Below are 15,824 nucleotides of genomic sequence, written 5' to 3'. Positions count from 1 at the left end.
CTTAGATTCCCACAGAGATATACCATAAAGCATTGCTTGTAGTTACGCTTATGCTGCAAATTGTGCATAACTTTGTCAGAAAGCCCTGTTAAATAGGAATTTATCAACATGTTACAGGAAATGTGATACAAGGGGTAGAAATTACGTGAAATAACAATTACACCATAAAAAGAGTAGTTCAATAAGCATTTTATTCAAAAATGCATGTTTCGATAAGCATGTTATTAAAAAAATATGTATATGTCAGAGGAAAAGTGAATTGTAGATAAGTTAGCAAAATATATTTTTCCATCTTCTTGAGGCCATTTGAAGTTTTATGCTAGGAAAAAGCTTCCAGTTAGACAGAAGACAAGAAAAGGAATGTGGGCTCTCATAAAAAGTCAACAACTTTGTTGATGGATATACTGTATGCAAGTATAGGATTGTGTTTTTAAATAATAACTAGCAAAAGACTTACACCGGGATCTATTTCATTTGCACTGTCTATAATTGAAAGTGGTGTAAATTTCATGGCCCTTGTCATTATTTCAATTGTCCCCAAATATTGATAAATTGTTCATAATACCATAAGAAAAGTCATGCTTAATCAAACAAAAAGCCTATCTACACAAGATGTAAATCCCATAGGCAGGATAGCACTTTCTTACTCATCTTTCCAGTAACTGTTATTCAATGACCTATAGCTTCTGATACTTTAGAGTATACACAAACACACACTGAGCCTTTTGGATTTAATCTTCGCAGATTTGATAATTTTGTGAATTATTAGCTGCTCTCCTGTGCCATGTTTTATTGGGATTTTTAAGCCTCACTTTATGTTCCTAGTCTGCAAGCCTTGTGAAACTAAGAGAGATTGCAAATGTTAGGTTTATAAGTCCCTGTTAAAAATGGCATTGGGCAGCAGCAGAAATGATGGCAAGACCCACTCGCTGCCCACTTTTCCCTTGTAAAGGAAGGTGAGTTGAATCCACGGATTGTACTGTACTTTTGTGTATGCACTATGCACAAAATAAAATTGCCGGTGGGGATTAAGATATTTGCAGTTTTCCACTTTCCCGAGTGTCCCATGCCCTAACCCCCCCCCCCCCCCCACACACACACACACACACACAGATGTGGGCATCCAACTGTATGTCCATCATATTCACCTTATCCACCATGAACTTGTCTGAACTCCTTTTAAAACTATCCTAAGAGATCTGACCTGCATCTTTCACTATTCATGTTCAGTGGATGATATCAGATACCAATACTGTATTATGAATGTTGGAAAATACCTTCTCCCATCCATTTTCACATCATGGGTAACTTTATACATCTTTGCTATTTCTATATATGCTTTTATATGATAAAAATTCAGAATATTTTAATCTTTTCCTTGTACTTAGTAAAATGTACTGTTTCAGCCAGAAGTATTACACCATATTCTATTTGGTCACAGTGTAAATTTGCAAAAGGACTCAGACCTTCATAGCAAAGGATTACAGTAAGGTAGCAGTAAAGGCAGATGAGATTGTTTCATTCAAGCATTTTTTTAAAAAAAATAAACTTCTTACACATGTCATCCTGTTGGCTTCCTATTAGTTTGCAGTTTGTGTTGCAAACAATTAATGAAACTGTTCAAAATAACAGAGTAGATCAAGGTCCTGGCTGCTACCTATATTTGACTAACAGCTGGGTTGCTTTCCTCCCCTCCCACACAAATGGCTTAATAAATGCCAAGGTCAACTGAATAATAGAGAGGTCAGCTGTATGAAAACAAGATTTGCAGAAGAGATGGTAGGACTTGGTTTGGAGCTGACAGCATTTGTTAAGATTACCTGCTAAAATGAAGACATTGGGGCTTTTGTTGCTTTAGAGTTGCCACCAAACAAGAGGGAGTTTCGATGGTTGAATTTTGCCCTCTCATTTGGTCTTATTGAAATGAACCAAGAAAGTAAGAGCAATATAGCAATTCCTTCTGAGAATCTTATTTGGTGCCACTAAATTAACCACAAAAGATATAAAACCTGCTCCAGAATCTTAATACTAAAACATTAAAGTGACACTTGAAATTACTCAGTTCACATCTTAGTAGAAAGTAAGTAAAATAACTATTACTATTATTTTATTTCTATCCCGCCTTTCTTCCCATGGGGACTCAAAACAACACACATAATAAACATTTAATTTAGGATAGATACAATTTTTTTAAAAAAATTAAACTTTTGTGTGTGAATACAAAAGTTAAAATACAGGAAATACCATTAAAATTACATTCAAACCCCACCCCCACATCCAGATTCCACTCCACAACCTCCCCAGCAGCGTGTCCCTCATCTTCACCCAAATACCTGCAGCGCATAAATGTCTTTATCTGCTTGCAAAAGGCAAGCAGTGATGGGGCCATCCTGGTCTCTCTTGGAAGAGAGTTCCAAAGTCTAGGAGTAGCCACCAAAAAGGCCTTCTCCCTTATTCCCATCAAATGCGCTTGAGCGGGTGGTGAGAAAGAGAGAGAATCCTCCCCAGAGAATTATAGATTTTTAACAGATTCATAGAGAGAAGTACGGTCCTTCAAATAAACTAGACCGTATCTCTCTCTACAATCAACATGATAAACTAAGGGAATGTTGCAGACTTCACTTAACATTTCTCATGTAATTTTATGACACTTCTCTACTAATGAAATCATAGAGTTAAAAAAGACCATTTTGTCCAACCCAATTATTCAGGAAAAGACATTCAAAGCATTTCTAACAGGTGACGATCCAGCCTGTCTTTAAAAACTTACAGAGAAAGAGAGTCCACCATGCTCCGAATCTTGTTAAAAGATGTACACACTTTTTGAAAAAATTGTAAAAAAAAATATTCAGGCTTATAAGCTACTAGCTTGGGGACCCAGCAGTGCCCGGGTTATTAGAAGAAGGCATTGTTTGTTTTGGGATGTTAGGTAGGTTTTGGGATGTTAGGTAATATCACTGAATTTGATCCAGATCAGTTGTTGGCTGGGTTTAGTATGGCTGAACTACAACTCCCAGATTTCCAGGGCAATCACCCCCAAATTCTGCCAGTATTAGCAGTTGGCCATGTTGGCTCTGTGTACCAAGTTTAGTCCAGATCAATCGTTGGCTGGGTTCAGGGTTCTCTGGATAAGGATGAATTACAACTTCCAGATCCGAGGTCAATCACCCTCAAACTAGGCTCGTATGCACAGTTGGTCTTGTTGAGTCAGTGTGTCACGTTTGGTCCAGACCTGACGTCAGCTGGGTTCAGTACTTTCTGGATGCAGGTGAACTATCACTTCCAAAATCAAGGTCCATTCCCACTAACCCCTGCAGTATGTTCAGTTGGTCATGAGGCTTCTCTGTGCCAAGTTTGGTTGCAGTCCATTGTTGTTGGGGGGTCACAGTATCAGTGAAAGTACTGAAAGTACTGGTTGGGTTAACAGTGCTCTCTGGGTGTAGATTAAGTACAAGTCTTGTAAATCATTGTGAATTCTCCCCAGACCTCTTGTTCAGTTGCTGATCAATTCCTCTGTTAAACTGTGTGCCACAGAAAATGGTTGGGCTTAAGATAGAGGCAGTGGGTGGGGTCATGCAAATTAAGGAACCCTGGGATGTCCATTCTGGAGGAAAAACAGAACATCTAGGATGAAATTGTCCCCACGTGAAAGCCTTCACTTGGGTGGGGGTCCGAATGGTGTTTGTGGAGGACACTGACAGGGTTTGGGCTACATGTTCATGGCGCTCACTATAACCTGCATGTCAGTGGAGAGAGGGCCATTGGTGTCTTCTGTACAGTGGGAACTATAGCTATTTGTGGAGGCGGGAGGCTGTCTGGGTAAGTGGACATATCCTCCACAAACATACATACACATTTTTCACTTTTGTTATGTGTATAGATTAGTTCTTAAGCATGATACCTATAATATTAAGTTGTTTGGAACACCCTGCACAATTGTTAGAAAGATCTGGAATATCCCAGAGTGGATAGAAATACAAGTGCTTGGCAGTGCTTAGATTTAGATAATCATGTACTTACCTATACTGAGCATAACTTAGATTTGTAATGAATTTTGGATATGTCTATCTGTTTTTTTAAACTATAGCTGAAATTGGTTTGTGAAATATTTATATTACAGTGTTTTTATTGTGCATGCATTAGTCACCCTAATTATTTGCTAATTATATGTGTCTTGGAAATAGAAATAGAATAATTGCTTCTGGTTCTTTTTAAAAGGCCTTTATATGTTTCTAAAGTAGTTTACAAATGAATGTTTCTAAGGATATTAATTGACCTAGATGCTTGGAGTTGTCCCTTCCTAAATAAGCCAGATATAAACTTGAAAGATCAGGCTATAGAATTGCCGTATATACTTGTGTATATGTTGACTTCATGAGTCAAGGGACATTTTGGAGCCAAATTGCTGAATAAAGGCAAGGGTCATTCCACAGATCGTGGGAAGTGGCAGTGCCACCTTGGGGTCATCTGCCCCTACAACCACTGCTGCCATCTTCCCACCCAGGGGTTCATAAAGGCTAGAAGCAGACTCGCACTGGAGACATTGGAGTGTTTCTTTTAGGTTCTCCCAAAATGAATGAAGCTCTTGCATTTTGCCACTCTACTCAGAAAAGGAGATAGTTCCTTTTTTTTTAAGAGTTGAGATGCAATATTCATAATGCCACAAAGTCAACCTAGAGTTAAGGTACAGTTGCTACATTGCCACTGAGTTAAGCCATTTGAATTTTAGAATGATATTACTAAGTATCTTGATCCCTATGCTGTCATTATCTAAGCTGTTTAGTCACTATGCAATGAAAGGAACAGCCTAGTCCTATCTCTCTCCAGTCCAGTTTCATTATAGCTTCCCTTATGTTTGAATGCTATCCATTGGAAACCCTGATTTTGTAAAGGGAAATGTCAGTGAGCATCTAAGTGGGAACCAGTCATATTCATCTCTCTCCATATAAAGTAACACAGGGGTCCCTAACTAAAGCCCGTGGACCAGATGTGCCCCTCTAAGGTCATTTACCTAGTCCCCACCCTAAACGTTGTCTGAAACAAATCAAAGGCAGAAAACAACAACTATAATCCTAATTAACTTGACTATCTCGTGAGTCAAAAGAGGAAGCCCACACTTACCATTTAAATATTGGTAAGTTTTATGTCGATTAAAATTGTTCTTTATTTTAAATATTGTATTGGTTTTTTTCTCATTATTAAAATTGCACTACAAATAAGGTGTGTGCAGTGTGCATAGTTTTCTTACTATAGTCTTGCCCCCTAACAGTCTGAGGGACTGTGAACTGGACCCTCAGCTTAAAAAGTTTGAGAACCCCTGGAGCAACATAGCTAAGATAAAGTTGGTGGGAGCAGTGTACTTCATTTGTTGTGTGTTATTAGAACATGCTTAGATAGTGCATTATAGGGTTTTGGAATCTTGGACAGTTCTGTGACAAACATCCACAAGGGAAGGAATAGTATATCCTATCTACTGATCAATCAGACTGAGGGCAGTAGAAAGAGTGAACACAAGACGGAGGAGGAAATTAAAGTAATATTAGAGAACTGCTTGAAGAGGATTGGCCTGATACCAAAAATACCTATTTAAGAATATCCTGCTAGGCAAGTGAGTATCTTGTAATAGAACACTGGATTACAGGGAAGTGTAACAACAATGACACGGTAGGGTGTTTATCTAATAATGCAGTCACACCACTACCAGAACTATATATAGTTCACTGAAAAGAAGTTCACATCACTCGAGTTTAAAACATACGTTTAAAGGCCCATAAAATAAAGAACTAAAGTAGAGCAGGAAGTGGTTTAACTGCTAATGAAGAAGAAAAAGGGTAAGACGTGATTGAAATTGCTTTTGCTTGTCAATTTTTCTGGAAGCAACTTTCACCAGTGCGAGTGTGGTGCTCTCTGTGATGTATTTTCTAATACATTCTCCCACTGCTATTTGGCTGTGATGTTTAATTTTTGTGTTTGAGAAGTTGCAATTCAAGTAAATAATGTTGTGCTATGGATGATTGCTTCTTAGGGAAAAAAGTCACAGTCTAGGGATAAAAAGATAATCCAGTTTTAAATTGTGCTATATTTCTAATAACATACATGTTTAAGGTCATAACCCTTGGTTTAATGTATACCTTTTTGTATTCAGCACTTTCAGAATGTTTTCTCAACTATATGAGTCCAAATAAAAACCTTGCTTATTCTTTACCTTAGCTACTTGCTACAGGGAATATATTGATAATTCAGTTCTTAATAGGGTGCACCTACACTGTAGAATTAATGCAATTTCATGCCACTTGGAGTGCCATGGCTCAATGTTATGGAATCCTGGGAGTTGTAGTTTTACAAGGCCTTTATCCAGAGTACTGATGTCTTACCAATCCGCAATTCCCATGATTCCCTTGTACTGTCCCCTGACTGTTAAAGTGGTGTCAAACTGCATTTATTCTGCAGCACGTGTCAAACACAAGTCCTGTGGGCTGAATCTGACCTGCCAATGCCATTTTATATGGCACTCCAGATGCTGGACTACAACACCTGCATTCCTCATCATTAGATATCAGGACTAGAGCTGATGGCAGTTGTGATACAGCAACATCTGGAAAGCTGAAGTTTGTTCTGTTTAGTCAGGAGAGTAGAGTTTGAGTTGAGATACAAAGCTTGAGGATAGGATGTCTGACTAACCTTTCTCCTACCTCAGAGCCAAAAGTGCTGTTAGACTGGAGCTTGCATTATCCCTGTCCACATGGCGGATACTCAGAAGTAATGGGAGTCATCATTCAATAACATCTGGGAACCAGAATTGGGCAAAAACTAAAGAACACCAACCACTATGTCAAAAATTATAGTTGAACCTCTGAATCCATGGTTTCTCCTTCCATGGATTCAGCTGCCCTTTGAAGGCAACCATATGACTGATATAGCCCTTCATGGAAATAAGTTTCATACCCCTGGTCTACAGTGTAGATGCACCTTTAGTCGGAACTAAAGCTTGTGTTATTTTCAGAATGCAAGCTTCTTTCTCTTGCATCCCCCACAGAACCTGGAACTCCATCATGGGAGCAACAAAATGTGACAAAGGGTTGTGCCATTTTCAGGACCAATATAAGTCTTTGTTTCAGGGATCGTATTTTTTATCCTGACTGTGATATTACTGACAATACATTCACATAATTCCATGTAGGCTAAGTTTTATCATAAAAAGTTAATCATGATGAAATGAGAAGTTGCTATTATTTGAAAAAGAATGCAGAAGAGTGGTGATACTCAAGAGGCAAGGAGCTTGTGTCCCCCTTGATGGCTGTGTCCCAACAGAACAAAAAGTGAGCAGCTGTTTACTGCATTCATTGGTTGAAAGGCAGAGTCGTTTTGGAAACAAATCAAACAAAAAACAAGTTATTTTATATCCCAGATTGTTGACTTGTCTTCATCCTAATTGTTTGTCAATTTCTGCAAATTTACTATAAAGTTGTGGATCAGATCTTGCCTTTGGTTAGATGAATGGTTATAGTGTGTATGTATGTTTCCACAGAATTATATACAGTTCTTGACCATTCTCCCTCCCCCCTTACATTACAGGCTGATATGTTGAGATCGTTATCCAGCACAAAGCCCACTGTGAATGAGCAGGATTTGGAAAAACTAAAGAAATTCACAGAAGATTTTGGACAGGAAGGCTAATACAAAGACTGCTGTGACCCTCAAATTTCTTTCTTTGGGATTCTTGCCTCTCTGTTGCCAGTGAATGACTTGCTCCTTCCTGTTTTTCCATGTGAACTGAAGAGCCATTTTCAAGGACCCTTGAGCTTTTGTATATCACTTTCCAGAAATAGCTATAAAACGTCTCCTTCTGAGAGCATGGTACTAGGACCTTGTGGCAAAGAAGAAGGAAAATGTGGAAAATATTTAAAAATTTGGCAACTCCTTCAGGTATAATTGCAGGTTTTTTGAGTTTAGATTTTAGGTAATATATACTAGTTCTAGTTTATAAATATTCATAAATATCTATAGAAAACTACTTTAAAAGGTGCAAAAGATTTATTTGATTACCAGATATTTTCAGTGGCAGTTAATCTGCAAAATAACTGCTTTATTTGGAATTGCACAGAGGATTTTGGTTATACAGGTGGTTAAATGAGCATTGAAGTACAGCTGAAGTCAGGATTAGGCATAGAGAGAAAGGATTTGGTGTTTCAATAAAGGCCAGTACTTAAAGAGTACAATACTCAATTTATCTTTTTTCCTATTATGTTAAATTTAGACATTGCCTTAAAAGCGAAAAGCATTGTTTTTAATAGCTCACCAATAGACACTGTCACTGTGCAATCTACCAGATAACATATTCCGAATGTAAATATTGTGGAAGCGGGTTTCTCTCTGCTCTTCATTCAACTTTATTATCTGTATGAGTTTAAGCATGGGATATATTCTGACAAAACTCCATGGGCAATCCTGCAAACTCCATTTAAGCCAGCTAATTATTGGGGAAAGTGAAGTTGTGGAATTTTGCATTTTGGAACAAGTATCAAGTACCAGGTGCCAAGGAAAGTTGTCCTTATTCAAAGTCAGCTGGAACATCTACTTGATTTAATCTAATAACTAAACATTTCACAAACAAGCTGATACTGCTTTTCAGATAGTATATGGGTAGCACAGGCCCCTCACAGGGCCTTTGCTAAGAATCGTGCATCTTGGAAAAGTGCCTGAATGTAACTGTGTCAACACTACAGTGGCCTAGCCAATAAACTAAACCTTATATTAGTGTGATGAGGAAACATCGCAGAGGTCCTAGATATTCCTTCTTCTCTCCAGGTGCATTGACATGTTCAGAATCTCACTTGAGTTTATGTTAACCAGCTTGTCATAACCTCTGAGTCTCACAGCTATTATTAACTATAGTTTGCTAGAGTGAGCCAGTTTCAACCCGCAGGTTAATTTGCTTAGTTTAAACCAAACATAATCAAAACAATAGCAGACATTAGGTTTTGTGCAACAGACTAAACTGTAGATAATGGGGAAAGTGGCAGCTTCTGACACTTAGCCACATTATAAGTAGAGAGAACATAGAAAGCAGAGATATATTTCAGTTTGTTTTCATCACACTAAATTATGGTTTGGCATGATTTCCTGAATGTGATCGGTGACAGCACTGAATTAGTGCCTTGTAAGTTTGCCCTGGTTTATAGACAAGCAATCCTTTGAGGATCAGTGTAACACGTTGCATTTGTGTTAAAAGCAACACCTTGTGGATGCATTGTGTCTTATAAATTTCCATGTAAAGTACTGTATACTCGCTCACCTCATAGACGTTGGCTTCATTTTATGTACAAATTTTGTGTTCTTTCCAAAATCAGGACTGGATGAAATTTGGTTTCTGAATGAAGTAAAAACTTGCAATACAACACACTAGCTTGTTTTTGTATAGGTTTTTTCTGTTCTTTTCTGTTATTAGGTATACTTTCTGTTCTCAGTATGTTTTCTATAATTTTAAACTATGTGGAATATTTTTATTCCAGTTGACAATTCAAATGGTGTTCTGAGACCAAATGGAAAAAGGAATTTTTTTTACAGAACACATCCTTATAACTAGATTTTACTCTGACTGCAGTCTTTAATGTTTACTTAGGCCACATATATTTTTCAGTGCATTAAAAACTCTTTACTGTGCTGTCCATGCATTGTGTACACCTATCCTATCTAAAATCTTGCAATTTGCTTTAGGTGCTTACAACATTATGCCTGCTTTCAAAAAAGTACCATCTAGAGGGATGGATTCAGACTTGATTCAGACATACTGAGCTTCACCTTATGTTACTGTTGTGATGTGTGCACTCTTAAACATTTGGCACTTATATCATGGAGACTGTAAGTCACCAATCAAAGCTCATCTGTATTGACTTAAAATCCAAAATAAAATAAAGCTGGTGTTCTAATTCTGTTTTTTTGAATAACTACTGGTGAACATTTCTGCACATTAAACCAATTTCTGTAGCATTTCAGTCAGAGTAAGGGTTAATGGAATAACATATCTCAAATTATCCCATACCAAAAAAAAATAACCATAATATTTTTGCTTCATATCTAAAAGGTTCAAAAAAGTTTTGCTGCTGTTAAATTGCCATATTCTGAAATGAACTGAGGGCCCTTTCACACAGCAATATAATCCAGAATATCAAAGCAGAATATCCTACAATATCTGCATTGAACTGGGAATCTGAGTCCACACTTGCAAAGAGCAAAGTAGATGATGTGGGATTTTATTCAGCTGTGTGGAAGGGGCCTGGCTTGTCTTCTTCAGATGTCAGTGCACTAGTTTTTGGATGGTGACCATGATGATGATGATCATAATTTATATCCCATCCTTTCCCTAGTTTGGAACTCAAGGTGGCTTACAATAGTTACAACATCCAGAGTTAAAATCCACACCACATAAAAGCTTTAAAAGTTGTTGTTGTGAACCTTCAACTTTTGATAACCCTATCATCAGGTTTTCTTGGAAAGATTTGTTGAGAGTCTCTGAGAGAGAGACTTCCCAAGATCACCCATTGGGTCCCTATGGCCAAACAGTGATTCATACTCTGTCCTCTAGGGTCCTAATTCAACACTTAAACCACTACACCTTACATATAGTATACATAAACAGAAATAGTAAAGATCTTTGCTGAGCACTTTTCAACAATATTTTTGGTAAATTTAGATATCACTCATAGAGTAGTTAGTCCTCCAAGTGTAATACAAGGATATTTTTTGCTCAGAAGGGTGGTTTAACTGTTTTTCTGTCCATTGATGGACAGAAAAAAGATATCTGCAGGTAAAAGAGTTGTCATCTCAGAATTCCTCTGCTCAGATTTGCAGCCTTGTATGACAGTAAGTTGTTCATTTTAAATCCATCCCCTTCCCAAGCCCTCTTGTTAAACTTGTTTAATTATTTTCCTTGAGCTTCATGGAAGGTATATCTGTGGGAGGAAAGAGGTTGGTACCTTTCCATTGCACCGAGGCTCAGTTGTCCCAGGATTTACAGCGAAGAGATGGACTTAAGATATAAAGTAGCATGAAACCAATATACTTTCGAGTGCCCAGATTATTCCAGTGTGGTTTGGAACACACTGAACTAGTACATTCCTTTTTGACAACAGATAATTTTTAAAACATTCTAGTTCAGGCTCACGTTAACTCTTAGCTAACATAGTTCAGTAAAGGATGATGGAAATTGCAGTCCAACAAGGCCACTTCTGTTCTAGTTTGTGTTTTTCAAAGTAGAAACTGAGAACTAGGCATGGTTTTCCTAATGTAGCCAAGCTGCAGCTTTGTGTATTATTCTGTATGGCAAATGTGATTATCTAGGCAAGTAAAAACCACCTTGATTCCAATAACATAGGCTATTCCAAGTTTTGCATGTTCTTCTTCGTGGTGCTTCTGTGGAAATCGCACATATGGGATTTCCTACTGCGCCTGCGCAGCATTTCGGAACCTTCTGGAAGCTCTAAGTGAAACTTTTTGGCGCGAGCCCCGCCCACTCTCCCCAGTAGAGTATATAAGGCCCTGTGGGCGGGGCTAGGCAGTTCCTTTTTTCCGCCGTTCAGTCAGCATCTAAGGAACCTCTAGCTCTGTGTGATTTATTAATTGACTTTTTGGACTTGACTCGGACCGGTTTTATCGCTACGTGATACCTCTCTCCAACCCTAACAACTCGGAAAGGACTTGACTTTGGCTTTTGGACAACCCTAGGCAGGCTAGTGACGATGGCTTCGTTTTTTAAGAAGTGCGGGGCGTGTGGAGGCAAGCTTCCTGAGGCCGATGGCCATTCGAAATGCCTCCTCTGTCTGGGGGAGAGTCATAATTCCCAAGCCTGCCAAGTATGCCGGGGGTTTACCCCTCAGGCCAGGAAAAATCGCGAGTCTAGGTTAAAAGCGCTCCTTTACGAGCAGGCCCTGGCCCCAGCAGCTCCAGCGGCGGTTGTCGAAGCTGAGATGACTATTCCCGCAGCTGAGGGGAGGGATTCCCCTTCCACAGTGGGCCCCTCACCGCTGCAAGCGCCTCAAAATGGCGCGGAGGAAGAGTCCCCAATCTCCTCAGGTCTTGGAACTTCTCAAAAAGCGGTTCCCAGGGCGAAAGAGGGCCGTAAGAAAGCAAAAAAGACTAAGCATATGGGAAGCGCTCCTCTGCAGAGGCCCCGGCCCCAGCTTGCCTCACAACCCCCAGATAACGCTGAAAACTTACCGGATGGGTCCCCCGGATTGCAGGGCCCCCCTCCTTTGACTCCGGTGGAACCGTTGGCGTCGCGAGCGCTTTCTCCTCCGAGAATTATCCCTAGCCGGTACCTAGGGTGCCGAGCGTACAGCAGGAGGCGCTGAGGGGGAGGAGGAGAGAGAGGAGAAGAGACAGGAGATCAAGTTACACTTCCAGCTCACAAAGCTCCTCTCCCAAGAGGCCCAGAGGGGCTCGTTCAAGCCGCCACCGCCGTCATTCCTCCTCCCCGAGCCCGAGGAACTCAAGATCTCCCCTGCAACGGGGCTCCCCATACCCATACGGGCCAAGCTACTTTCCTCCGGACCCACGCTTCCCATTTATGTTTTATGGCCATGGCCTTCCTCCTTACCCCCTCCCACCTCCTGGATTCGAGGGATTCTACCCTCTCGATTCCTACGGCTGCCAGCTAACGCCGGGTTCAGGGGGAAGCCACGCCCATGCAGCCTCACCGCTGGGCGCGCTGATGGAGCCACGCCCACATAGCCAAGCCTTGAATTCGGGGCGGGCTCCTGAAGGCCCGGACTCCTCCCTCTTGGCAAAGCGCCCGGCCTCAGGCGCAGCGCTGGGAACGGGGCCTGCTTTCGCAGCCAACAGCATTCCAATGGCGCAAGTGGCTTCCCAGCCGGAGCAAGCGTCTACATCAAAACTAGCTCACGGAATCGGATCCCTGGATCCCGACCAGGCAGTTCAACTTGAAAATGAGGCTGGGAAGACTCAAGAAGGCCCAATCTCGGGGGTTGATCCTCATGAGGATGTCGATCCTCCTTCAGCTGAGGACATTAGGAGTTTCACTGCCTTACTGATAAGACTCTCCAGGGCTCTAAATCTTCCCACTCCAAAGCCTTCCAAAATTGTGGAAGACCCAGTATTTCCTTCTTCAAAGCAACAGGCCCCAGCTACTACATCATTACCTTATCTCCCATACTTGGTAGAGTTAGTAAAAAATGAAGGAGTCCCACCAGCCTCATTGCCTGCAACCCCAAGGAGGGCAGAGTTTCTCTATAAGGTTGATCTCTCCGGAGTCTCATGGCTGGCAAAGCAGCCTAAGCTGAATTCGAGGGTGGTGAACGTGACCCAGCCTAAGGCAGTGCAAAGATCCCAACCAACCCCCCCAGATAAAGAAGGGAAGAAATTGGATAGTTTCGGGAAGAAATTCTACACCTCAGCCTGCCTGTTCGCCCGCATTGCCCACTATGGGGCTTACATGGGGGCATACCAGTCGTACCTCTGGGACAAAATTGCCCCCTACATTGACTTGCTCCCTCACGGGGATCAGGCCCTAGCGAGGGCATTTCGTCAGGAGGCCGTCCTCTTATCGGATCTCCAAAAGGAGCTGGCAAAGAATACAGCCGATGCGTCCGGCAAACTTCTGGCGGGAGCAATCTCTCTGAGACGTCATGCCTGGCTGCGGGCAGCTAACCTGTCGCCGTCAGCAAAGTCCGTCATTGAAGATCTCCCTCTAGATGAGGCTGGTTTGTTCAACCCTGAAACTGACGCCGAAATTAAAGATACTCACGAGGTCACCCAAGCGGCCCACAAATATGGCGTTCAACCATCTTACTACTATTATCAGAGACGTCGGTGGGGGCAATACTACCGTTCCAGAAGGGCTAGCCCTCCATCCTCTAGAGGAAAGCAAAAACTTCCTTTTCGTCCCCAGGGACTTAGGAGGTCATCATTCCCCTATAGGTCTCAAGCACGGGGGGGAGGCAAGCCAGGTGAGAAGCAAAGACGCCGGTTTTAGCGAGTCCTTTGACTTGCCATCCCCTCCAAGTTCGGACCCCCTTGTTGAAGGTTGGCCTTCTCATAGTTCTGTTAAAGTTGAGTTTTCTGGTTACTCATCGACCGCAACGCTGCACCCTTCTGGGGTAGAGGACGGACGTTTCCTATTCAGGAATAGGTTGGCCCCATACCTAGAGGCATGGAAAGGGATAACATCAGATGCATGGGTTCTAGACATCGTAAAGAATGGCTATGCCATTGAGTTTTTTTCCCACCCCCACACCGGAACCCCTCGCCCAACGGCACCTTCTGAATGCCTCCGGGAGGAAGTAGCTACCCTACTAAAGAAAGGGGCGATTTCTAGAACGCCTCGTGGTAGAGTCAGGAGATGCTTCTTTTCGAGATACTTTCTAGTCCGCAAAAAAGGTGGCGGTATGCGCCCCATCCTTGACCTAAGGGCCGTCAACCGTCACATTAGGGCCCGCAGGTTTAGGATGGTGACACTAGCTTCCATCCTCCCTTTTCTCCGCAAGGGCATGTGGTTTGCCACGATTGATTTGCGTGATGCCTATTTCCACGTGGCGATACGGCACTCGCACCGAAGGTTTTTGAGTTTTATGGTTGGTGACACCTGTTTTTCTTTTAACGTACTTCCTTTCGGCCTCTCCACAGCGCCAAGAGTATTTACTAAATGCATGGCCGTGGTAGCTGCGTACCTTAGGCAAAATGGCATTATAGTTTTTCCTTATATAGATGATTGGCTTCTGGTCAGCCACTCTAGGTCTCACCTTGAATCTGATATTTCATTTACCCTCTCCCTCCTGCAGAGGCTTGGACTTGTAGTAAACGAAGAAAAGTCCCAACTTACTCCAACGCAAAAGATCCAATTTATTGGGGCCACTTTGGACTCTGTGGTCGCGAAGGCCTATCTACCAGAAGATCGTTTTCGCACCATTCGTGCGGCAGTTTCAGAACTCTGCGTAGAGAAACGCACTACAGCTTGGGGCATCCAGTCCATCCTTGGCCACATGGCCTCTACTACGTCGCTTGTAGACCTAGCGAGGCTCAGGATGCGCCCGCTTCAGATATGGTTCTTAGGAGCATTCAACCCGCTCCTCGACAGTCAACACATGCGTCTGACCCCTCCGGCCGGCATCGTCAACTCGTTGACATGGTGGACAAGGAGGCGCAACCTGCTGGCGGGCCTCCCCTTCCAACCATCAGAACCTACTCACGAGCTCACGACAGATGCGTCCCAGTATGGCTGGGGAGCGCACCTCGATGGCCTCACCGTCAATGGGAAATGGTCCAATCATCACCGCTCCCTGCACATCAACATTCTCGAACTACTGGCCGTAGAAAAAGCACTCCGCGCATTCGTTCAGAGTCTCAAAGGAAAGACACTGAGGATAGTAACAGACAACACCACAGTCAAGTACTATATAAACAAACAGGGCGGGACACATTCGAAGGCCCTGTTGGCCCTCTCCTTGAGAATATGGGACTGGTGCGTGCGCAGACGGATGCGGATCCAAGCTGTCCATCTTCCAGGGAAGGACAATGTGCTAGCGGACGCATTGAGCAGGTCACCTTCATCCAGCCACGAGTGGCAACTGAACCACAGAGAGTTTCGACTCCTGGCTCGTCGCTGGGGTTGGCCAACGATAGATCTTTTTGCGTCGCCTCAGAACAGCCACTGCCCCACCTTCTGCGCTCGCCTACGGCCCCATGCGAGCCCGGGATGCCTGGGGGACGCGTTCCGCTTCTCATGGTCGGGGGACCTGCTCTACGCGTTCCCACCCCTTCCGTTGGTAGGCAAAGTGGTCACCAAATTGATCGTGGACAACTCAGATTGC

The 15,824-nt window shown here is 42.4% G+C and overlaps 2 protein-coding genes across 2 annotated transcripts in view; one reads left to right on the top strand and one right to left on the bottom strand.

Moving 5' to 3' along the window:
- The window catches only part of vps4b (vacuolar protein sorting 4 homolog B), a 32,260-nt gene extending 22,331 nt beyond the window's left edge, over nucleotides 1-9,929 (top strand). The window contains exon 11 of the mRNA XM_003224403.4: nucleotides 7,576-9,929. Coding sequence (XP_003224451.1) covers nucleotides 7,576-7,677 — 102 coding nt within the window. The 3' untranslated portion in view covers nucleotides 7,678-9,929. The remainder of the gene's footprint in view (nucleotides 1-7,575) is intronic.
- Nucleotides 1-15,824, bottom strand: part of LOC100559144 (serpin B12) — a 502,967-nt gene that overhangs the window by 89,044 nt on the left and 398,099 nt on the right. The gene's annotated exons all lie outside the window — the stretch shown is intronic.

The sequence above is a fragment of the Anolis carolinensis genome, chromosome 4 (genome assembly GCF_035594765.1).
Source record: "Anolis carolinensis isolate JA03-04 chromosome 4, rAnoCar3.1.pri, whole genome shotgun sequence".
Classification (NCBI taxonomy): Eukaryota; Metazoa; Chordata; class Lepidosauria; order Squamata; family Dactyloidae; genus Anolis; species Anolis carolinensis.
Note: the sequence above shows the minus strand (reverse complement) of the source record. Positions and strands in the feature narration are given on the sequence as shown.